At 37.3% G+C, this 24533-nt stretch overlaps 1 protein-coding gene across 3 annotated transcripts in view; it reads left to right on the top strand.

The window, feature by feature from the left end:
• Window positions 1-24533, top strand: part of RASGRF2 (Ras protein specific guanine nucleotide releasing factor 2) — a 324254-nt gene that overhangs the window by 243435 nt on the left and 56286 nt on the right. For all 3 annotated transcript variants that reach the window (XM_021007670.2, XM_021007654.2, XM_078153147.1), the window contains one exon: window positions 7894-8000. In XM_021007670.2, coding sequence (XP_020863329.1) covers window positions 7894-8000 — 107 coding nt within the window. The remainder of the gene's footprint in view (window positions 1-7893; window positions 8001-24533) is intronic.

Here is a 24533-nt window from a genome sequence, read left to right as displayed (position 1 = left end):
AGGAAGAGAAGGAGATTGTAAGTCATAGGTTAGGAGTAAATGCATTCCAGGCATGTGGCCAATGCAGAAACACAGATGGAGATGGAGAGGCTTGTGTGAAGTATGGAGGGGCCCATTTCGCTGACTGAGAGATGAGAAGTAACAATCCAGCATGGCTGGAGAGATAGATTTGGGCAAGATTGTACAGGGCTTTTAAAGTTAAACAGAAGAGTTTATATTTTATCCTAGAGGCCACTGGAGTTAATTGAATATAGGAGTCACAGGGTCAGATCTGTGCTTAAGGAAAATTATTTTGACAGTAGTATGTAGGATGTACTGGAGTCAAGAGGAATTTGTGGTAGAGAGTAATTAGGAAGCTCTTGCCATAATTTAGGTGAGAGTTGATGTGGGCCTAAACAAAAGTGGTGGTGAAAAGGCAAGGGACGTTTTTATGGGATGGGAGAGATGTTATAAAGGTAGAAACAGCAAGATCTGGCAGCTGATTGAATATGTGGGCTGAGGGGGCAGGGAGCCCATGATAATGCTGAGGGTATGAATCTGGGAGTCTGGAAGGATGATGGTGGTGCCTTCAACTAAATAGGGAAATTAAGAAGAAGAGAAGGTTTTTTTGGGGGGGAAATAAGTTCACTTTTGGACATCTTGAGTTTAAGATGTCTCAAAGGCAACTAGCTTGAAATGTCCTTAGCAATCTTAAAGTGCTAAATAGTGTATTCCTTCTTTTTTTTTTCCTATAGAGCTAGGGTTCTTAACCTAGTGTCTATGAATGTTTTAAAAAATATTTTGATAGCTATATTTCAATATGATTGGTTTCCTTTGCAATCCTATGTATTTTTTTATGCATTTGAAAACTTTGTCCTGAAAAGGGTTCCAAAGGCTTCACAGGAATGCCAAAGGGGGTTTACGACACATGTGGAAATGTACGAACCCTTGATTTATAGTGATAGAATATATATTTTTCTCTTGGTAGGTCTTGTCCCTCAGATCATCATTATAGTGAGTTGTACTCCACTTCCTTTAGAAGGGAGGGAGTTTCTAGAACTGTGATTTCATTGGTATAGAGCAGTGGTTCTCAAAATGTGGTTCAAACACCCCCAAATCTTTTTAGGGGTTCTACAAGGTCAAAACTATTTTCATTATAATACTAAAGTATTTTAATTTTTAAGACGGTAACTATCAATAGATCCAACCCATAAAGACAGACCTCTTGGAAAGTGGATACTCACTAATTTTTCAGACTATATAGAGGTTGTGAGACAAAAAGTTTTGAGAGCCTTTGGTATAAAGAACTCTCTCTGTAACCTTCCATTATTAATGCATTTTGGCACTTTATGGTCTTAGTTTCCTGGGGACAGTGAGAGATTGGATGACTTGTCCAGGGTAACCCTCGAAGAATAGATCAGAAGCAAGACTTGGACCTAGGTTTTTCTGATTCTAAGACCACCTCTCTATCTCCTATGCTACACTTCCTCTCATTCTACTAAGTATTGTGAGTAATTATTTGATGTTTACTCTCTTCCACATCACACTTGGCTATGTGCTTCTTATAACTATTTTTTTCTTGTATGGTGACTTTTCTGCTATTACTTTAACTTCCACCAGTAACTTAGAAGTTACTAATTGATGGTCTTTGGACATTCATTAAAGTTACAGTACTAGTTTGGGGAAAATTCTTTCTACTGTTTAAATATTACACCTTGTTAATGAAATCCACACTCATTAACATTTTTCTCATAGCTATATATTTAAATATCATTAGTTCATTCATCATCATTATGGGCTTTGAATAAACTGTCCCATAGTTCACTGGTTTTTATTTTTACTAGCAAACCATCATTTGTAGTCAGCTTCTTAAAAGGCTGAAAATGAAATTCTTTGGTTTTTCTGATTTCATTTTCATATTTGATGAAGATTCCCATTACTGAATGTTTTTTTTATTTCTCCACTTCTCCCATTGTTCTTCTCCCCTTATCAGCACCTGCTGTCCTTCCTCTCTAACTAACCTTTCCCCTGTCAATTGTTAGTGTCTGCTAATAGAATTTTAATAGATGGTTACTCTGCTCACTTGGGAAGGGAATAAAATTGTGAGTAAAAAATCTGTAGTTTGTTGTTTTGGTTGATGGAAAGCCGTGATGAATCATACAGTGATTTTATTTTGTTGCTGCCAAACTTATAATAAGTTAATGGCCACCAACCTGGCATTCTGCTGGAGGCTTTGCCTTACTGAGCTGCACAGTTCCCGTTTCAGGAAACTAACTGGCTCCTACTGGTAAGACAAAACACCCGATATTCTTTGATTTTTTCATTCAATCTTGTGAATTCTGAAATGCCATTGCAGTGATGTTTTAGTGTGAGAGAAGCATAACATTGACATTGGTCAAGATGGGGGACTTAACTTGTTTAACTCTGTCCCTTTAAAGTTGAATCATGAGTTGAAGACTGTTGGCAGTTTCTATAATTTGTCCACATCTCTCAGCCATGGGGTAAAGAAGTGAACGCTGTGTCACAGTGTATGTTTTGTTGTACTCGTGATCCTTCCCCAAAGAGCTATCCAAGAGAAGTGTCTTCTTTCACCAAACAATATATACTTTTTTGTTTCTTTTTAAAAAGAGCCTTGGGAGAGAGAATGTTTACCAAGATAAAATTTTTATCATCTTGAGATAGCTCCTAACCTAGGCCCAGGTGTCCTGAGCATAGAGGTCCCTTCCATCCCCAGCTCTGTGATCCTTCTAGCTTTAAACACATGATCTGTTCTAGTTCTAAAATTCTAAGACTGTTTTTAAGTCAGACTTTTTTTTCAGGCAGCTGTGTCCCCAAGCACTTTGTTGTACATTATTTTATGTTATTTCATGTATTGCTAAGCTTTTCTGAGAGGTTCAAATTTTGGCCCTAGAGGGATCTGACAAGACTTATGATTCATCCTGCTGATTGATGCCACTGACAGAGTGGTTCCCTTGGTGCTGTAGTGTTCTCACTAAGTCATCAAAGCCTGAAGCCATCTAAAATGTGTTCCTGTGACAGGAGTCCTCTGTATTCAACAGCAGAAGGCCAGGAAATCCAGCCCTTGCTCATATTTTTTATTTACAAGGCCAAAGGGGCTCTCAGGAGGCCATGTAGTCAAATCTCCTGCTTCTAAACAAGACTACATAGTATATCCTCCTAGATAGGAAGGAATTTATTCTATTCAGATGTAATTCATAGCTTAGAACTGAGACCAGACTCAACAGTGGGAGTGTTTTACAAAATCTGGATATTATTCTGGCTCATGCACACACCAAGGGTTTTGAGTCATTTGCCTCAACCCAGGATTTCCCCCAACAACATCAGAATTGTGCTTGTGTATATGCCTCCATAAAAAGGGGAAAAGGACCTCCCTTTAAGATGCCTAGAGTAGTAGCAGTAATAGCAATACTTTGGCTATACCTGATAGAAAGCTAAAGACTTTTAACTGGGACCATAAAGAGTTAAAACAATTCTGCCTTCCTCTCCATAGAGCCTCTAATATTATCCTAGGATTGAACCCCTTCACCCCACCCCACCCCAAGAGAAAGTAGTCAAAAGTTGCTAGAGAATTGTAGTATAAGAAAGGATGAGCAGGGTGCTCTCAGAAAAACCTGGGAAGACTTACATGAACTGATGCAAAATTAAATGAGCAGAACCAGTAACATCAATATTGTACAATGATCAACTCTGAATGACTTAGCTATCCTCAGCAATACAATGCTCCAAGACAATTCTGAAGGACTTTTGATGAAAAATGCTATCTACCTCCAGAGGAAGAACTGGTGGAGTCTGAATGCAGATTGAAGCAAACTTTTTTAAAAAAAACTTTATTTATTTTGGGTTTTTGGGGAGCCTGTGTTTTCTTTCACAACATGACTAATATGGAAATATATTTTGCATGACTGCACATGTATGACCTATATAAAATTGCTTGTCATCTCAATGATGAGGGAGAGAGAGAATTTAGAACTCAAAATTATTTTAAAAAATGTTAAAATTGTTTTTACATGTAATTGGGGAAAAATGAAATGTTAAATAAAAAAAAATAAAATTGGGATAATAATAGAACCTAGAAGGATTGAGGATCAAGTGGGAGCATGTATATAAAGTACTTTACACCCCACCCAAAAAGTTGCTAGAGAGACAAGCAGACACTTTCTGATAAATGCCATTTCCCCCAGGGACCCACACAGTCTTTCCAACTTATAATACTCTCCTTAAGTTAAACGAACCCATACCCTAGTCTTACATAGTCCACATAACTCATAGTTTGCTCTTCCACATCGTAGCTCCATCCTTTCCTACTCCTTGGCTTTGGTTTCTGAGTAGCCCAAGAATTTTTCCTCTTTTCACTAAGAGACAGACAAGAGCACCACATTTTCTAAGAATTCCTCTACTGAATCAGAAGCCTTGGTCTAGAAATTTTACTGCTTTTCTGGAGACTAGTCTATGAATCATTCCTCCTTCACTGATGCTGGCTTACATTTCTACAGCTCCTAGCTTGCCCACCACTCCATCATTACTTCTGTCTGCTGTTGTCCCTGAGACCACATGCTGTTCTGGAGGGGCTGTACAATTCCCTCATGTACATGATTCTCTGGAATTCTGACCTCAACCCTTTCTCTGATTAATTCAGTTTTGGTTTTCAGTCCTCTTTCCTCTAGAGAGGCAGTCTCCAAACTTTTTTGATTACACACTCCTGTCAGTAAAAAGGTTTTAAGTATGCACTCTCAATAAATGCGTTATTTTTTATTTGTAAATTATACACACATACATATTTAAGGTAGCCAAGTAGTATAGTGTATAGAGCTCTGGACTTGGAGCCAGGAAGACATGAGTTTGAATTATGCCTCAAACATTAGTACTACCCGAATGACCCTGGGCAAGTATCTTAATCTCTCAGCTTCAGTTTCCTCATCTGTAAAATAGGAATCATAATAACGGCTGTCTCAGAGTGATTCAAGGATGATATGAGATATTATATGTAAAGTTCAAGTCTTAAAGCTCTATGTAAATATTAGCTATTATTTTTATTATTACTACTATACAAATAATTATTTACATTATAAAACTTATACAAAAATGGAAATTAAAAAATGATGAAATAAAGATGAAATTATATATCACCATAAAGTCAATACAGAGCCACTGGTTTTTTAAAAACATTTTTTATTTAAAGTTTTGAATTCCAAATTCCATTCCTATCTCTCTCCCTCTCTTTTCTTCCTGCCCCCCCCAAGATGGAAAGCAATCATATATAGCTTATACACGTGCAATTATGTAAAACATTTCAATGTTAGTCATTTTGTACAAGAAGACTTGAATAAAAGAAAAAAATGAAAGAAAGTGAAAATAGCATGCTTCAGTCTGTGTTCAAACAATATTAGTTCTTTCTCTGGAGGCAGATTGTAAGCTTCATGTTAGTCCTTTGGATTCCTTTGGCTCATTGTATTGCTGAGAAGAGCTCAGTCATTCATAGTTGAGCATCACACAATGTTGCTGTTACTGTGTACAATATTCTCCTGGTTCTACTCACTTCACTTTATGTCAGTTCATGTCAGTCTTTCCAGGTTAGAAAAAACAAATATATAAAATATTTTTAATGGCAAAGTCAAGTACCAGAAGTTAAAACCCCTGTCCAAAGGCTATACTATGCTCCTGTTTGGGTTCTCTGAGCTGAACTACTATACTGAGCCCTGTTCCCCAAGTACTGAAGCACTGAACTATTCTGAGGATACCAACACAAAAAATCAGTCCCCACCTGAAGGAACTATTCCAAGCACTTATGCTACAAGGCTTTGTTCTTGAAAATCACCTGGTGAACTGCCAGGTATTAGCTGATAACAGTTGAAGGGTATTAGTTAGTTGGTGTGTTTGTTTATTTTTTTGGGGTTTTCGCATTTTTTTTCTTTTAGGTTTGTTTTATTTATTTATTTTTGCCTTTTAATAGCTGAGAATGAGGAGCTCCCTGAGGTCAGAGTCTGGTTCTTGTCTTTCCTTATAACTCTAGCCCAGTCACTGGCATGTAATAAGTGCTTAATAAATGCTCACTGATAATGAATGTTAAAGACCAGAAAGGTTTAATGCCAAAGGCTTATGTGATAGAATTTAAAAGCAAAATTTCAATCATGGTATCAGGAGGTGGGGAAGGTATTTGGGGACAAAGGCACTTTTCCCAACACATTTGAAATCATACCTTCAGCATGCCAGCAACTTGACCTATTCATAAGGCCAGTCTCTGCATTTGGTGGATCCATTCTGGTGATATTCACAAGGTACTGATTACTTCAGCTAAACATGTCATGCCTTGTTTGGAAGGGTGACCTAGATGAGTGGTTTGTTCTTTTTCAGGAAAACTCCTGAACCCTGCCAGTGATATAAGGTATTAGGTTCAAATAAGCAGAAAGAATATTAGAAGCCTTTTTGAATAAGAGAAATAAATTAAATTTGCTGAAATGTCATTTATACGAAAGACTGCTGGTTGTTGGCAGTCATTATAAACATCAAAAGCAAGAACAGTCAGACCTGAATGAAAGTAGGATTCAGTAGCTAGGTCTAGAAGGAATGTTATATAAATGTAAACAGTGACCCTATGCCATCTGTATTTGTCTTCACTAAAATATTCAAGCCTTACCTTCATGGAGCACACAATTTAGGGTAACACAGATGACCACCTCTTATTATTTTAAAGATTTTGTAGAGATGTGAAAATAAGAATATGGGTCAAGAGTTACTAATATTATCAATATTTTCTCATTTACTTTTTGGGTGTTATTAAAGTACCATTTTTCTCTTCAAAGCATTTGGTATCTTCTCCTCTTTTAGACTTCTTGAGAATTAGTCCCACAGTGTCCTCAAAGTTGTCACCTTCTGAATGGGCCTCCTCTGTGAATACTTGAACTGGTCTAGCTCTTCTTATCTTTCCTTCTCAGTTCTATTCACTACCATTTCTACCTGTTCATATATTATAATGGTATAATGGACTCAGAGGCCAGAGGCCATGGGTTCAAATCCCAGATCTTCCACTTACTACTTGACTTTGACCAAAGCCTTCTTCTCTAGGCCTCAGTTTCTCCATCTGTAAAATGAGGAGGTTGGCTACGGAATCTTTACGATTTCTCAGTATGTGAAACTGTGATTATTGACTACAAATCCATGGTGACCTTCTGAAAAGTATAGTCTCAACTACATCTTTAAAATGGAATCATGTGAGGTAGCAGCGTGTTGAAGTTCCCATAGGTATTCTTTACTTCATCATCCTCCTGTAGGCATGACTGTAGATTGGCTCTTTTAATTATTATTTTTGAGCAAGTGACAACACTGCAGCCTTATATAAGAGAGTTTATTAAGTGCTAAATTCTGGGTGAAGTTGTAGAGATGTGACCTCTGCCTTCACCATCTACAGGCCGTTTGGTCCATGTTTGCAGGATACATAGAGTAAAGACGTTATCCCAAAATTTGATTTTGGCATTTATATAATCTGTAGGCTAAGGGGATGTACATAATCTGGGCCCAATACAGAGATGACCATTTTCTTATATAGCTACATTCTGAACAAAAGCATGAGCTAATACTGACCCAAATACACAATTTTGAAAATTTGCGTGATAGAATAAGGCAATTCCAAATGGGAGAGAGAGCTAGTTATTCAACCAGTTTTACATGTAATTAATGGTATTAACAAAGTGTGAGAGGCATTCATTTCACTGCACCTGCAGCCGCGTGAAACGGGAATATAATAGGTAAGTAGAATTAACAGGGGCTGGAAAGCCTGGTATTTGTGTAGTAGTAGGTTTCATTTCTGAGCTTCATTCAAACAGTGTCCTAAAATAAATGACCTTTTCCAAGATATGGTGAATTGTCTTTAACTACAATGTAATTTTTCCTCCAAAGGATTTAACAACAGTGAGAGAACCTGCGACAAAGAGTTCATAATACGCAGAACAGCCACCAACCGAGTACTGAATGTCCTCCGTCACTGGGTCTCAAAGCACTCACAGGTATTTTCATGGTTTATTTATTTGTTTATTAATTTTAAAGGATTTAAAACAACAGTTCTCTGGAATATGATGAGCATTTTTCAGGTCTGCAGATAAGTGGCATCAGAACAACACACATCATGCCTGTTCCGTCTTTACACTGCATGAATTAGAAACCAAAACAACCAGAAGGCCCTTAGAGATCGTCCAGTACAAACTCCTTATTTTATAGGTAAGACAGTGGAGGCCCAGAGAAATGAGGTGACTTACCCAAGGAAACTGAGGCAAACAGGGTTAAGTGACTTGCCCAGGGTCATATAGCAAATAAGTGCCTGAGGCCAGATTTGAACTCAGGAAAATGAGTCTTCCTGACTCCAGTCTTGGTACTCTATCCACTGAGCCACCCAGGTGCCCCAGTCATTGTATTTAGCTAGCTGTAATTAATAGCGCTCAGGGTCCAGTCATAGTGTATATCAGCAAACTGAATTCATAGCACTGAGATGCATTGATTGCCATTTAAGTGGTGTGTGTTCCAAAAGAGAATGCTGGAGAGACAGACCTGAAGTAGCTTAATGTCATGGTGCCCAGAGAAATAAAAGCACCCTGTTTTTGAGTGTTTTGGGCTTTTAATATTTTTGAATAGGTGGTTCTAAATACAGCTGGCCTGGGAGTTAGAAGAAACTAGGTTCCAGAGGTAATGAATGTCTTCACTGGGCCTCAGTTTTCCCATCTGTAACAACAAAAACATATGGGACAGTGACCTACACTGTATTTGAAGTTTCTTTTAGCTCTAAAGTTCTGTGATGAATTCTAAGACACATATTGATACCTAGGGTGTAGTATTATCAAGGCAACTTAGAATCGTGGATTGATACATAGTTATGTAAACCTCATGTTAGCTCACAAATAGAAAGTAATATTTGTTTTTATATTTCTAGTCATATAGTGTCATAATTATCCTCTTCAGTAAGCTCACTCTGCGTGTACTAAAATAACCTTCATTTATGGCAAGAATACTTAATTAAGAAGAGACAAGCTAGAGATGAGAAGTTTGGTTAAGTAAAAACTTTTTTTAAAGTTATAGGATATAATTTTCCCCTATTGGATATTATGTGTAATTTACTAATCTGCCATAAGTACCTGGTTTTATTTTGGTGGGTTACTAGTTTTAGATGGCTGTTATGTGGCACTCTTCTTTCCCTTTTTGGCCCAGACCTATGATTTTGCCAGTTACCATGTGGAAATGTCATCTGCCAAAGCCAATTGGCATATCTGTAATTTATAATTGTAGAGGGTTACCTGAGACAATGAGAGGCACATGAGTTGCCCAGGATTCCATAAATAGTGTACACCAGAGGTAGGATTTGAACTCAGTCCTTTCTGATTCTAAAGCCAGTTCTCTGTTCACTGTGCTAAGCCATTTCTCCTAGCTTATTGAATACTTAAAATTGTTTTTGAATTTAAAAGGCACTGAAGCCTGAAACTGAAAATCATTATTTTGCTGACTTTTTTCCTTGAGTGTAATGATTCCAACTCTTCCAAATAATTAATTATTTAATATTGTTCAAGTGAATGGATTGAAAAGGCCTATACACAACGAAAAGCCTGTACAATGTTGTGTGCTGCAGCTGGACAGTGTGGTTCTGTGTGTGTGTCATGTGTGTATAAACTAATCTCAACATAGCTGGACACTGCTTTACTCAGGGAAACTGAAGGTAGCAGAAACATGAAGGTCAGTCCTCCAGGGAGAATGAATTTCCTCAGAACACCAGCCCCATATGCCATCTGTCAAACTAATTAGGAGTAGAATGCCACCTTTTCTAAGAGTCCCAACAGTTCTCCCTTATATTATTGATGCCTTAAGACCAAATAACTCTTGTACCTTGAAGGTAAGGCTGTTTCATTTTTTTCTAGCTACAAATGCTTTAATCTGACAATCACTTCTGGATGGGCTTTGCTCTTCAGATTTATGGGCTTTGGACTGTGTCTTTGTAGTTCGAGGCTTTGGTAGCATGCTAAAGTATTCTTAACTTTTTTGGTTACTCTTTTTAAAAAAAATTATATATTTTTTGTCAACAAAAATTTACCTTCTCTGTGTCCCATCACAAACTCCCAAATGAGAAAGAAATAAAAATAAACACCTAAAACATGTAACAAATATGTATAGTCAAGTAAAACATGTTCAGAAAATGTTGTCTCACGCTCTACCGAGTCCTTTCTTTTTTTAAAAAAATTTTTGTTGTTTGTTTTTGTAAGGCAATCAGGGTTAAGTGACTTGCCCAGGGTCACACAGCTAGTAAGAGTCAAGTGTCTGAGGTTATATTTGAACTCAAGTCCTCTTGAGTTCAATGACTCCAGGGTTATTGCTCTATCCACTGCGCCACCTAGCTGCTCCTGAATCCTTCTTTCTATCAGGAACTGGATAGTATGTTTCATCATTAGTCCTGGAACTGTGATTGATCAGAGTTCCTAATTCTTTCAAAGTTGTTTGTCTTTACTATGTTATCTTTGTATTAATTGTTCTCCTGCTTCTGTTTATTCAGTATCAATGTGTATGTGCGTATTTGTATGTATATATACATATATATATATTTATATATCTTCCCAAGTTTCTTTGAAACCATCCCCTTCATCATTTCTTATAGTGCAATAGTTTTCTATTGTATTTCTATACCATAATTTGTTCAGCCATTCCTCAATTTATGGGCACCCCATCAGATTCCCATTCTTTGCTATGCACAAAGTTATAAATTTTTTTTATATACTTAGAGTTTGTTTTCCTTAGGACTAATTCCTCCCTTAAACTACCTTCCCTCTAATTCTCCCTTCTTCCTTTTTCCCTTTTCTCTCCTATTTCCCTCTTGAGTGAAATATATTCTTGTACCTAAGTCCTGGTGAGGGCACCCCGATAGGGGTTTGAGATCTCAGGCCCCAAGTTCACAGCCTCTCCTTGGATGCTAGAGTACTCTAAGTGCACTCCTGGCCAGATGCCTTCCTCAGGAACCATAGACATCTTTCTGTCTCCCTATGCTGACCTGAGCCAGAAAATGACTTCACTGTGACTTTTCTTTGGATTTCCCCATCAGGATTCAGTCTCATGCATTTTCTAGATTTGTTTGGAGGACTTTTAGGGGTAAGGGGAAGCTCATTGCACTGCTTTCTGCTACTCTGCCATCATGACTCCAACTTTGCTGGTTACTCTTAAAATATGTTAGGCTTGATTGTTTTATCCTAGGAAGATTTCTATGAACAGATGCAGAATGAAGTGAGCAGAACCAAAACGTTGTACACAATAACAGCAGTATTGTAACAATGATCAACTGTGAAAGACTTAGCCACTCTGAGCAATACAGTGATCCAAGATGATTCCAAAGGACTCATGATGGAAAATGTTACCTCTAGAGAGAAAACTGATGAACTCAGTACAAATTGCAGTATAATTTTTTCACTTTTTTTTCAACATGACTAATATGGAAATATGTTTTGTATGACTTCACATATATAATTGATATCACATTTCTGGCCTTCTCAATGGGGTGGGACAGGTGCTAGAGGGAGGGAGAGAACCTGTAACTCAAAATGTACCAAAAAAAAGAATATTAAAAATAAACAAACAGTAAATTTAAAGAAAAGGGGAGAAAGAAAGAAAACTTGCTTGTTTTATGCCTCAATTTCCTCAATTTAAAATGGGGGTGATAATCCATGTCATATTTGCCTGCCTGTTTTAGACCACATGAAGTAATGAACATGGAAGGTTTTGAAGTCTGCAGGGTTATACTAATAGAGAAATCCTGGGGTTTAGAGTTTAGAGATTAATTAGTCTAATGCCTTCATTTTACTGATGGAGCTCAGAGAGAAGTAACAGATAAATGGCAGAGCTACAAGTCAAATCCAGGTCTTCTGAATCAGAATCCTGGTGCTCTTCCACTTTTGCACACTAGGATTCCCATAAATGGCTGCCTTCGTGCGGGTTAATTATATATCTTCAGTTTACATCTTAATGCTGTTGTGCAGAATGCCATCTCGGCCTAATATTCTAGCTCTTAAATTTATATGTTCCAGAAATTAGTCAAGGCAGAGCCTGCAAGCCCAAGTGTTGCTTGATTCAGAAATCAGGTTAGTGTAGAAAAGCTAAGCAGGTATTTTGGTTTAGTCCCTTTCTTTACCGTCTGTTTTTCATGCTTGTCTTTGTTCACTCCTGCTGTTTGTCCTTTCACTTCATTTGCAAATTCTCGTGGCTCTCTGTACGTTTTCAAGACAGCAGAGGCTTCCCTGGGTGCTATTATGATTGACTAGCTCTATGTGTAAACAATAAGTTCGGATGCAGTTTGGGAGTGATCAAGTCTCTGGTTGAGCCTCTGCTGAAAACTGTGTATAGTCTGTAGCAGTTTTGATTTCCTTGAACTGTTCTCTTGAATAATCAGTCTGAAGAGACAGTCCATACATTTGGTTAAGAGGATGTGCGTTGACCACAAAATACAAGTGAGCAATTCGCAGCTGGTTCTGCAAGCTCTGAAAAGCTTCATCAACATAATTGTTGGCTACTGATGCATTTCAATTCAACAAATATTTATTAAGCATCTCCTGGGTATTAGGCACAGGAAATAGAAAGAAGAAAAATGAATTGTTCCCTGCCTTCACCCAGTTTGTTTATAAAATTGTGGAATAGCACATGACCAAGGATAGATTATTGGAGCACTTATAATAAATACATTCATATTGCCATCAGTCTATTGTTATATAAGATAGCTTTAGCATGTATTAGATGATATGCAAGCATCTCACTGAGCCCTAAAAGTGTAGTCCAGTAGTAGAAACGAACATTCTCAGGCTTGTGGACTTAGGAAACCACTTAGACATAACTAATTTTTTTAAAAAGTGGCAATTTTACAGATGTCTTGTGGATATCCTACTTGTAAAGGTTTGCAGAGGGGATGTATGTTATGCTTTTTTCTCCACTCACAAGTGCGCTTTCTCTGCAATCTCATCATTTCCAAAATAAATCCAATTGTTTATGTTTCTAACACATCTTGCGGTGCTTTAGCACTTTTTATTGTGAACAGTGTGGGCATTCAGAACCGAGAGTAAAGAACTAGTAGTTCTTTATCCCAGATGTCCTGCTGACTTTGCTGCCCTACTCTGGGAAGTGAGATTTAGAGGACCAGTCTTGGCCAGAGATGAGCCTCTTGCCCTTTTATTTCTGGATGTGAAAAATGAAAAGACGTGCTTGATTGTGTGTGTGTCGTATTGATGCTGATTACAAAATTAAGCTCAGTTGTTAATGGAAGGGCCCATGTGTTAACACTAGCTCATTGTTTTCTAGAGTCTAGAAACCTCCTTAGATTAGGAGTTCTTAGACTTTTTTGCATATCGTGGACCACTTCTCAGAATAGTATTTTTAAACACATAAAATAAAATACACAGGATTGCAAAGAAAACCGATTATGCATTTTTATTAAATAATTTTTTTAAAGCACAGACCTTAAAAAATTTTTTTTCAGTTCCAAATTCTTTTGTCCATACTCCCTCCCCCATCCATTGAGAAGGTAAGAAAAATAAAACTCATTACAAATATGTATAGTCATGCCAAACAAATTTCTATATTAGTCAAGTTCAAGAAAAAAAGAAGTTATCCATTATCTATCTGGAGGTGGATAGCATTTTTCGTAATCATCATCATCATTGCTAACATTTTATAAACTGCCTACTATGTGCCAGGCACAGTGCTAAGTCCTTTACAATTATTATCTCATTTGATCTTCACAATGATCCTGAGAGGTAGGTGCTCTTATTATCCATATTTTACAAATAAAGAAACTGAGGCAAACAGAGGTTAAGTGATGTGGCCAGGACCATATAGCTAGTAAGTATCCGAGGCCAGATTTGAGCTCAGATCTTCCTGACTCCTGGCCCAGCACTGTATTCACTGTATCACCTAGCTTCCTCAGTCTTTGAAATCATGGTGAGTCATTGTGTTGATGAAAGTTACTAAGTCTTTTGAACTTCATTATCATTATAATATTGCAGTTACTGTGTAGATTGTTCTCCTGCTCACTTCACTTTACATCAGTTCATACAGATCTTCCCAGGTTTTTCTGAAACCATCCTCTTCATTTGTTACAGCACAATAGTATTCCATCACATTCATATACCATAATTTCATTCAGTCATTCCCCAATTGATGGGGATTCCTTCAGTTTCTAATTCTTTGACACCATAAAATGAGCTGCTATAAATATTTTTATACATATGGGTTCCTTTCCTCTTTCTTTGATTTCCTTGGTAATTTAGCCCTAGTAGTGGTACTGTTGGGTCAAAAGGTAAAACAAATTAATAGCCTTTTGGGCATAGCTCCATATTGCTTTCCAAAAGGGCTGGAGGATTTCACAGCTCCACCAAAAATGTATTAGGGTACCTGTTTTTCCACATTTCCTCCAAGGTTTGTCAATTTCCATCTTAGCCAATTTAATGTCTGTGAGGTGATACCTCAGAATTGTTTTGATTTACATTTCTCTAATTATTAGTCATTTAAAGCACTTTATTCCTATGGCTATTGATAGCTTTGATTTCTTCCTTTGAAAACTACCTGTTCATATTCTTGGGCCATTTATCAATTGGGAAATGGCTCTTATTTTTGTAAATTTAACTCAGTTCCCTATATATTTTAGAAATGAAAACTTTATGAGAGAAATTTGCTGCAAATATTTTTCCCAGTTCCCTCCTTTCCCTTCCTTCTAATTTTGGCTGCATTGATTTTGTTAGTTTTTTTTAATCTAAATTTTTAGTTTTATATAATCAAAATTATCCATTTTATCTCTTGTGAATCTTTCATCCTCCTATTTGGTCATGAACTCTCTACCTGTCCACAGATCTGACAGGTTATTTCTTTCCTGCTCCACTAATTTGCTTATAATATCATCCTTTATGTCTAAATCTTGCACCCATTTTGAGCTTATCTTGGTATAGGGTGGGAGCTACCAATCCATTCCTAGCTATCGGTCCATTCCTACTTCCTTTCTTTTTCTTTTCTTTCTCTTTTTTTGGCTAGGTAATGGGGTTAAGTGACTTGCCCAGGGTCACACAGCTAGTAAGTGTCAAGTGTCTGAGACTGGATTTTAACTCAGGTCCTCCTGACTCCAGAGTCATTGCTCTATCCACTATGCCACCTAGTTGCCCCTCCATTCCTAGTTTCTGTCAGACTACTTTCCAGTCTTTTGAGTTCTTGCCCTAATAGCTAGGATCTTTGGGTTTATCAAACACCAGGTTATTGTATTCATTTCCTTCTGTATATTGTGTATTTAATCTATTCCACTGAGCAAACTTTCTATTTCTTCACATTATCAAATTGCTTTGATTATATATTTGATTATATAAAACAGCTTTGCAGTATAGTTTGAGATTTGATACTGCTAGGCCCCATCCTTACCATTTTTTTCCACTGATTCCCTCAATAATTATTGACCTCCAGAAGAATTTTTTCCCCTAGGTCTATAAAATAATTCGTTGGTAGTTTGGTAATAGTACCGAATAAGTAAATTAATTTAGGTAGTATTGTCATTTTTATTATATTGGCTTGGCTTACCTGTGAGCAATTAATATTTCTCCAGTTGTTTAGATCTGTCTTCATTTGTGTGAAGATTGTTTTGTAATTTGTTCATGTAGTTCCTGAGTTTGGCTTGGCAGGTAGACCCCCAAATATTTTATAATATATGTGGCTATTTTAAAGGGAATTTTTCTCACTGAACTCCAATTGCCTCACCAAAAAATGAAAATAAATAAAAAGAATTTCTTCATCCCTTCCTGTTGGGTTTTGTTGGTGTTTTATAAATACACACACACACACACACACACACACACACACACATATATATACACACACACACATACACACACACACATATAAATGTTGATGATTTGTGTGGATTTATTTTATATCCTGCAACTTTGCTGAAATTGTTAATTGTTTAGGCTAGCTTTTTACCTGACTCTCTGATTCTCTAAGTAAACCATTGTATCATCTGCAAAAAGTAATAGTTTTGTTTCCTCATTGCCTATGCTTATTCTTTCTATGTTATTGTTATATGTCTTATTGTTATAGCTAGAATTACTAGTACAATATTGAACAGTAATGGTGCTTGCTTCACTCTTGATCTTATTGGGAAGGCTTTAAGTTTATCTCCATTACAGATAATGCTTGGTCTTGGTTTTAGATAGATATTACTTATCATTTTAAAGGAAAACTCCATTTATTCCTATGCTTTCTAGTGTTTTTAACAGGAATGAATGTTGAAAGCTTTTTCTGTATCTTTTGAAATAATCATATGATTTTTGGTTTGGGTATCTATAGGGTCAGTTCTGCTTAGTTTTCCTAATACTGAATTAACCTTTCATTGCTAGTATAAATCCAGCCTGGTCATAGTGTTCAATCTTTGTGATACATTGCTGTAATCTTCTTGCTAGTTTTTTATTTAAACTTTTGCATCAAATTTCATTAGGGGAATAGGCCTGTAGTTTTCTTTCTCTGTTTGACTCTCCTTGGCTTAGGTATCAAAGCCATATTTGTGCATTGAAGAAATTTGGTAGGAATCCTTCTTTACCTATTTTTTCACTGTATGTTGTATTGGAATTAATTATTCTTTAATAATTTGGTAGAATTCACTTGTAAATCTATCTTGTCCTGGGTTTTTTCCCTCCTTAGGGAGCTCATTTATGGCTTGTTTAGTTTTTTCTAAGAAATGGTTAAGTCTTCTGTTTCCTGTTCTATTAATATGGGATATTTATATTTTTGTAAATATTCATCCATTCCATTTAGATTGTCAGTTTTATTGGAATATATTTGGGCAGAAATTGTTTTTATTTCTTCTTTATTAGTTGCGAATTTAACTTTTTCATTTTTGATGCTGGTAGTTCGATTTTATTCTTTCTTTTTTAAAATTAAATTACTCAGTGGCTTATCTATTTTATTTTTTTTTAAACAGCTCCTACTCTTATTTATTAGTTCAATATTTTTTAACTCTGAATTTTGTTAATCATCCCTCCTTTAACCAATTCAGATGAGAGTGAGGTTCACACTCTCCTCCACAGTATAAACTCTTGTGTATCTCATTTATGTGACAAAATTTTATAAGAATGAAAACAGTTAAACCTTGGTTAGTCCCTTATGGGGCAGCTAGGTGGCTCAGTGGATAGAGTGTTGGGCTGGAGTCAGGAAGACTTATTTTCCTGAGTTCAAATCTGACCTCAGATATTTACTAGCTGTATGACCTTGGGCAAATCACTTAACTGTGTTTGCCTCAGTTCCTTATCTGTCAGATAAGCTGGAGAAGGAAATGGCAAACCACTCCAATATCTTTGCCAAGAAAACCCTAAATGGGATCACAAAGACCACAACTGAAACAATTGGACACCGTACCTTATGGTTTCTTCCTCATGTTTATCTTTTTGTGCTTCTCTCAAGTTTTGTGTTTGAATGTCACAGCTCTGGTCTTTTCATCAGGAATGCTTGGAAGTCTTTTATTTCATTAAATATTCATTTTTCTCCCCATAGGATTATGCTCAGTTTTGCTAAATAGGTTATTCTTCGCTATATTCCTAGATCCTTTACCATATAGATTATTAAATTCCAAGCCCTCTCTTTCTTAATAGGGATCGCTGCTAAATCTTTATGACCTTGACTGTGGTTCCATGACATGAATTCTTTCTTTCTGTTTACTTGCAGTATTTTCATCTTCACCTGGGAGTTCTGGATTTTGGCTATGATATTTTATATTTAAGTAGTATTTTTGGCTATCATATAATATTTGAGAGTTTCTTTTAGGAAGTGAGCAGTGGATTCTTTCAACTACATTACCCTCTGCTTCTCAGATTTCTGGGAAGATTTCCTTTTTTAGTTGCTAGAATATGATGTGTATGCTCTTTTTCTGATCATGGCTTTCAGATAGTTCAATGATTTTTAAATGATCTCTCCTTGATTTATTTTCAAGTTCAGTTGTTTTTCCTAAGAAATATTTCACATGCTATTCTGTTTTTTCAGTCTTTTTACTTTGTTTTATTATTTCTTGATGTTTTATGGAGTTGGCCAGTTCTAATTTTTCTTCTTTTACCAAGATGTTAATTCTCTTTTCATAACTTCATTGTATAGATTTCATTCCTTTTCTTATTTTTTCCTCTACTGCTCTTATTTAATTTTTAAAATCATTTTTGCTTTCTTTTAACTTTTCTAGAAATACTTGTTGGGCTTGTGTTCAATCTGTATCTTTTTCTTTGGACTTTGCTTATAGATGTTTTTAAATCATTGTCTTCTATGTTTGTGTCTTAAGCTTCCTCACCACAGTATCTCTTTATGGTCGGGTTCTTTTTTTGTTTGTTTGGGAAGAAGTTTGTTTACTGCCCTTCTGGTCTGAGATCTGCAATTATTTCTATTGGTAAAAAAAAATAGAAATCAGTTAAGAAAATGAATATAAATAGCAACAGTTTCTAAATGTACTTTTACAGCCAATAAATACAATTTGAGATTCTTATTAATGTAAAAAACATAGATTAACATCCCTCTTTCATGCTGAGGATTTTGGACCCTTCCTGCTGACCAGCAGACCCTTACAAATCCAGTAATTCAAGGGTCTTTTCAGGGAGTTCAAATCCAACTGTCTAAACAGCATGGATTCAGAAATTCATAGATCTTAGGGACATCACTTGGGCCAGCACTCTGCCTTGAGACAGAGGCATTGGGGTCAAGGTGGTGGGGGGCGGTGGGTAGGAGGAAGAGAGATACCCAGACCTTGTGGCAATAGGGAAAGGGTATAAAGACCTTTTATTTCATTGATATAAGAAATTCTCTGATGAGGAAGCCTCCCTCTACCAATGCAGGTCTTAGAGAGTTGCAAGGTGGAAAGAGAGCAGGCATTGGGCCACACAGTCAATATGACTTCTCATTCATTTAAAAAGCTGGTGGAGGGGAGGAATTACACATTCTTGCATATCTCATAGTCAAAGAACTATTGAACATTGGAACAGACCTTAGAAATTATGTAGTGCAATATCCCCTTACTCTAAAGATTAAGAAACAGGACCACAGGGGCAAATGGCTTAAATATCTATATAATATTATTTAAAGATGTTATTATGACCAGTGTTCATCATCAAAATCCAACTCCAAATCTCAATAAAATACAGGGTTGTCCCAAAAAGTCTAAGTGCAGTTTTAAGTTTCAGGAGCTTAAGCCTATGCTAAAACTTTTTGAGACACCCTATATATGGGCTTTAGAAGTATACCCTGTAGTCATTGCCTACTTTTTTATCTGTGCCTATTTTTGGGAAAGAAACTTCAGATTTCTACTTTTAATGTCCCAAATAAAATATAAGTGCTTTAAAAGTCCAGATATTCAGATAATGTTGATGAAGAGAGAAATTTAAAAGTAGATTCCAGCTAGCTATTTGATTCTTGTACTTAAGAATTTTTTTTTTGTAGATTTATCATTAACATCACCCTAGATTAGTATTACAAACCTCTCAGCAACATTGATGTTGACATTTTATTCTTCACAAAAGGGGAGATGCAGAGTTCTGTTTCACTTAACAGCTATCCCATACTATCCATTTAAGATTTAAGATAGTCTGGTCAGTGTTGAAACATTTTCAGCCTGGGTATAGTGACAGCACGTTTGGAGATCTGAATTTCCTCACTGGTGCATGCAAAATGTCAGTGATAATGTTTTCTTTGGCTTAGGGGTTTACAGTGCATACATTTCGTGATGATTTTTGAGGGGAGAGCTAGGGCTCTTGTTTGATGTCGCTTAATCAAGTATATTCACATTGGTCAGCTGTGCAGTGTTAGATTACAACATTCGGTTCAGAGCTGGGCTACCAAGCTATGCATACTTTGTTCCAGTCCTGACTCTGGAGCTGTGCTGGGGCCAGCGGAATGGAACAGCAAGCTCCTATCACACCATATTGGTTCCCAGATATTCTCTGCTGCAACGCTGTACCAAGCATTGTTCTCAGATCCATTTCTACAATTCAGCTTTACCAAGTACTTATTAATTTATTACAAGCTAATCTCTTATTTCAATTCCTAATCCCACTCTAGTTTTTCAACATTCATGCTCATCTTGAACTTTACCAGTACTAGAAGATGACTGAGCTGTGATTTTCTCTCACCTATGGATCCTGCCCTGGCCAGGTACTCATCTCTCTGCCTTTGCCACAGGGATTCTCCTTTCCCCACTACTTTGAAGTGTATTCTGAATCCCTGCCCTCTATCCTTGCTGGAGTATTTTAGGGGCAAAACTGTGAAACCCTTGGCTAAAAATCCCAAGCCTTAGGTTTATACAGAATGGGCTCAATCCTGGGTCATGTCTAAAATCATATCTTCCTAGCTCATTTTGCTTCCACCAGGTTTCCACTGGAACCTTGCCACGTTGGCTCATTTGCCAACATAGAATTTTCACTAGGAGTCTCACGAGATAGTCCATGCTGTCTCCACAGATGTATCTAATGAGAACCAGATCCTCTGTAAGCACCCTGGTCAAAAAAGCCTATTTCATTGCGCAGAAAATACAAACAACAGAAAGGACTCACAACATAAATAACTCTCCTCTGCCTCTTGGCTTTCCTGGCTTTCTTCAAGTCCAGCTAAAATCCCAATTCCTTTTCATTCTAGTATCTTCTCTATGTTTTTTTTGTATGACAAAGATGTGACCCTATTTGGGGTTTTCTTGGCAAAGATACTGGGGAGGCTTGCCATTTTCTTCTTATTTTACAGATGAGAAAACTGAGGCAGACAGGGTTAAGTGACTTGCCCAGGGTCACACAGCTAAAAAGTGTCTGAAGATGGGTCTTCCTGACTTCAGATCCAGCGCTCTATCTACTATGCCACCTGGCTGCCCATCTTATGTTGATTAGTTCCTGTTTATCCCGTAGACAGCTTGTTTGTGCATAGGCTTTTTTTGCATGTTGTTTCCCATATTAGATTGTAAGCTCCTTGAGGGCAGGGATTATCCCTTGCCTTTTTGTCCTTAGCACTGTGCCTGGCACATATAGGCCTTAGTAAATGCTTATTGACTGACCAAGGCCCATAAAGAGTAGATTCTTTCTTTGGCAAATCCCATCTTCCCTCTAGGGATCCTTCAAAGGCTAACCATGGTAACACAAGCCACAGGCCACTTCTATACATACCTTAGGTCAGTTCCTTGCTGTCTTTCCAGCTCCAGGACCATGTACTTGACCCTTTTGTGTCTCATATGAAGGATACAGGGTTTCTCTCATTCCAACACCACTTCTTGGGTCATGTGGTTGAAACCACATATAGCACACATGTGGTTGAAAGGCTCCACCACAGCCTCTCCACAGTTGCCATTAGTGGCTTGTAGAGGGAGAGGCTGTGCAGGAGCACAGGCTTAACCCTGCTCCAGTTCTGTCCCTTCAGTTGTTCAGTGCTTTGCCTACATCTTTGGCACCTCTGCCTAGTGCTTTAACTAGTGTTATTTTGACCTAGAACAAAATATCTGAGATAAGAGGTAGGGCTATGGACAGGGAACAGACTTGCCCATGGTCATATAGCTAATAAGAGGAAGAGTTGATACTTGAACTGCAAATCTAGTGCCCTTTCTACAAAACCATATGTCCTCATTTTATAGATGCAGCTCTAGTCATGGGCAGATTTAGGATGGCATCTGTCTTTCAGGTGTCTAAAGGGCAATCATGTGAAAGAGGGTCTAGGCTTATTCTGTTTGGTCCGAGAAGACAGAATGAGAGCACTGGGTACATATAAGAGGCAGATTTAGGTTTATGGTAAGGAAAAACTTTCTAACAATTGGAGCCATCCAAAAGTAGAACAGGCTATCGTTGGAGAGTCTTGGAACAAATGGCAGATAGATGACACAGAGGATAGAGCACTGGGTCTGGAGTCCTGAAGACCTGAGTTCAAATCTAGCCTCAGATACTTGCTAGCTGTGTGACCCTTGGCAAGTTACTTAACCTCTGTTTACCTCCGTTCCCTCATCTGTAAATTGGTGGTTGTCATAGCACCTACCTCCCAGAGTTGTTGTGAGGCTCTAGTGAGATAATATTTGTAAAGTGCTCAGCATGGTATGTGGCACATAGTAAGTGCTGGCATTGTTGTTATTATTAGATGCTGGATAACCATGTTCAGGGGGTGTTTAGAAGGAATTCTTGGTCAGTAATGGCTTCAACTATGTAGTTTCTGGTTCCTTTCCAAGTCTTGAGATTCTGTAATTCTATGAATGTTGGACAAACATGAGTTATTCTTCACTTTGGCAGAATAATGGACACATCTTCATTTCCAGTCATACATGTCTGGAGGTTTTCCCCTTAATGTGCAGACTTTTTTCTAAACACATAATATATAAATTGGTTGCTTAGTATGTGCTGTTCAAAATAGCAATGATTCATTAAAAAGTCATGGTTCTGTCAAGTGGTAAAAGGATCGCTTTATTTCATTCAGTTAGAATATTAATAATGTATATGCTCAACAGTCATTTTGTACTGTTATAGAACTTTCAAGTTTAGCTTCATGTACCTCGTATTGCACTTTGCTGTATTGCACTTCACAGATGTTGTGTTTTTTTTACAAATTGAAGGTTTGCAATAACTCTGTGTTGAGAAAGTCTATGGGCACCATTTTTCCAATAGCATGCACTCACTTTGTGTCTCTCTGTCACATTTTGGTAATTCTCACAATATTTCAAACTTTTTCATTATTAGTATATCTGTTATGGTGATCTGTGACCAGTGATCTTTGATGTCACTCTTGTAATTATTTTGGGACACCACGAACCATTCCCATATAAGATGGCAACTTAATAAATGTTGTATGTGGTCTCACTGCTCCACTAATGGGGCATTCCTCCATCTTTCTCCCTTTCTTCCAGCCTCCCTATACCCTGAGACACAATAATATTTAAATTAGGCCAGTTAATAACCCTACAGTGGCCTATAAGTATTCAAGTGAAAGGAAGAGTCAATCAATGTGGCAAACTTCATTGTTGTCTTATTTTAAGAAGTTACCACAGCCACCCCGACCTTCAGCCATTACCACCCTGATCAGCCAGAAGCCATCAACATTGAGGCATGACCCTCCACCAGCAAAAAAGATTATGACTTGCTGAAGACTCAGATGATGGTTAGCATTTTTAGCAACAAAACATTTTAAATTGAGGTATGTGCCTTGTGTTTTACACATAATACAATTGCACACTTAATAGACTACAGCATAGTGTAAACATAACTTATATGTACTGGGAAACCAGAAAACTCGTGTGACTCGCTTTCCTGCAATATTCGCTTTATTGCAGTGATCTAGAACCACAACTGCAATATCTCTAAAGAATGCCTTTACTTTTCATAGTTTACTTTCATGAAAAATGAGTACTGTTTTCTACCTAACTCATAAGAAGAGTGCATGCTAGATAGAAGAGTGGATAGAATGCTGGACTTGGAATCCAGAAGACCTGAGTTCAAATCCTGCTTGATTCACTTGCTAGCTGTGTGTCCCTTAGCAAGTCAATTTGCTTCAATCAGCCTCTATTTTCTCATCTGTAACATGAGTATGATAATAGCACTTACCTCACAGAGTAGGCAGGAGGATGAAAGAAAATCAGATATTTCAAGGGCTTTGCAAACTTTAAAGGGCTAAATAAGTGGGGATTATTATGTTGTAGGGACGGTTCTTGTTCATACGTGAGCTTAACCAGATGACCTCTGAGTTACTTAGCTCCTTTATTGTTCTCAGATTCTCTAGTGACCTGAACACCATGATGAGGAAACAGAAGGCAGGATGGCTCTTCCCGGGGATGTCTGTGGGACATAGCTTCCCTGAGACAAAGTCCCTCCAGGCCGCCTTGCAGAGATCTAGTACAAAGGTGTGGCTCAGTCACACTAGTATGAGCCAATCGAATTACCTCTAATAGATTGAATTATTCTTAACAAGTGGGAAAGGACCCAGGCCCTATGAAGGAAATATCTTCAGTCATCTCAGTGAAGTGTTAATGAGAGATATTCCTTCCATAATCAATCAAAAAGCATTTATCAATGAATGCATGAAAAGGTATTTATTAAGTACTTTGTGCAAAGCAGGACCAGTGATTAGGGATGGTGCCACTCCAGGGCTTTTGAGCTTATCTGCCTGTTGGGAGCAATTGGTTAGCAATTGGCATTGAGGAAAATAGGTCCCTTCTCCGCAGTAGTTGATCAGCAGCAGCAAACTGTATTTATTAAGCACTTATAGTATACCAGGCACTGTGTTGGAACACACAGCATATATTAAGAGTGACAACATCCAAATTTCAAAAGAAAGCATCCATTTAGTCTTATTATATTGCCCTGGCTTACTCCTGGTCCCACCTTCCCTAATATTCCTGATATCTCAAGTTGGAAGTGGAATGAATTTTCATGTTAAAAAATTGCACTTAGATTCTATACTACCATTTATTGGAGAGTTCAGCTACATCGGGGGTTAAAGAGGTTTTTATGAGCCTACTTGAGAACCTCACCATCACGCATAGAATTATCCCCAAGTTCTAAAGAACTAACTTTCAA

The sequence above is a fragment of the Phascolarctos cinereus genome, unplaced genomic scaffold (assembly GCF_003287225.1).
Source record: "Phascolarctos cinereus isolate Bilbo 61053 unplaced genomic scaffold, phaCin_HiC Scaffold_4;HRSCAF=312, whole genome shotgun sequence".
NCBI classification, from domain to species: domain Eukaryota; kingdom Metazoa; phylum Chordata; class Mammalia; order Diprotodontia; family Phascolarctidae; genus Phascolarctos; species Phascolarctos cinereus.
This window is presented reverse-complemented; position numbering and strand designations above follow the sequence as displayed.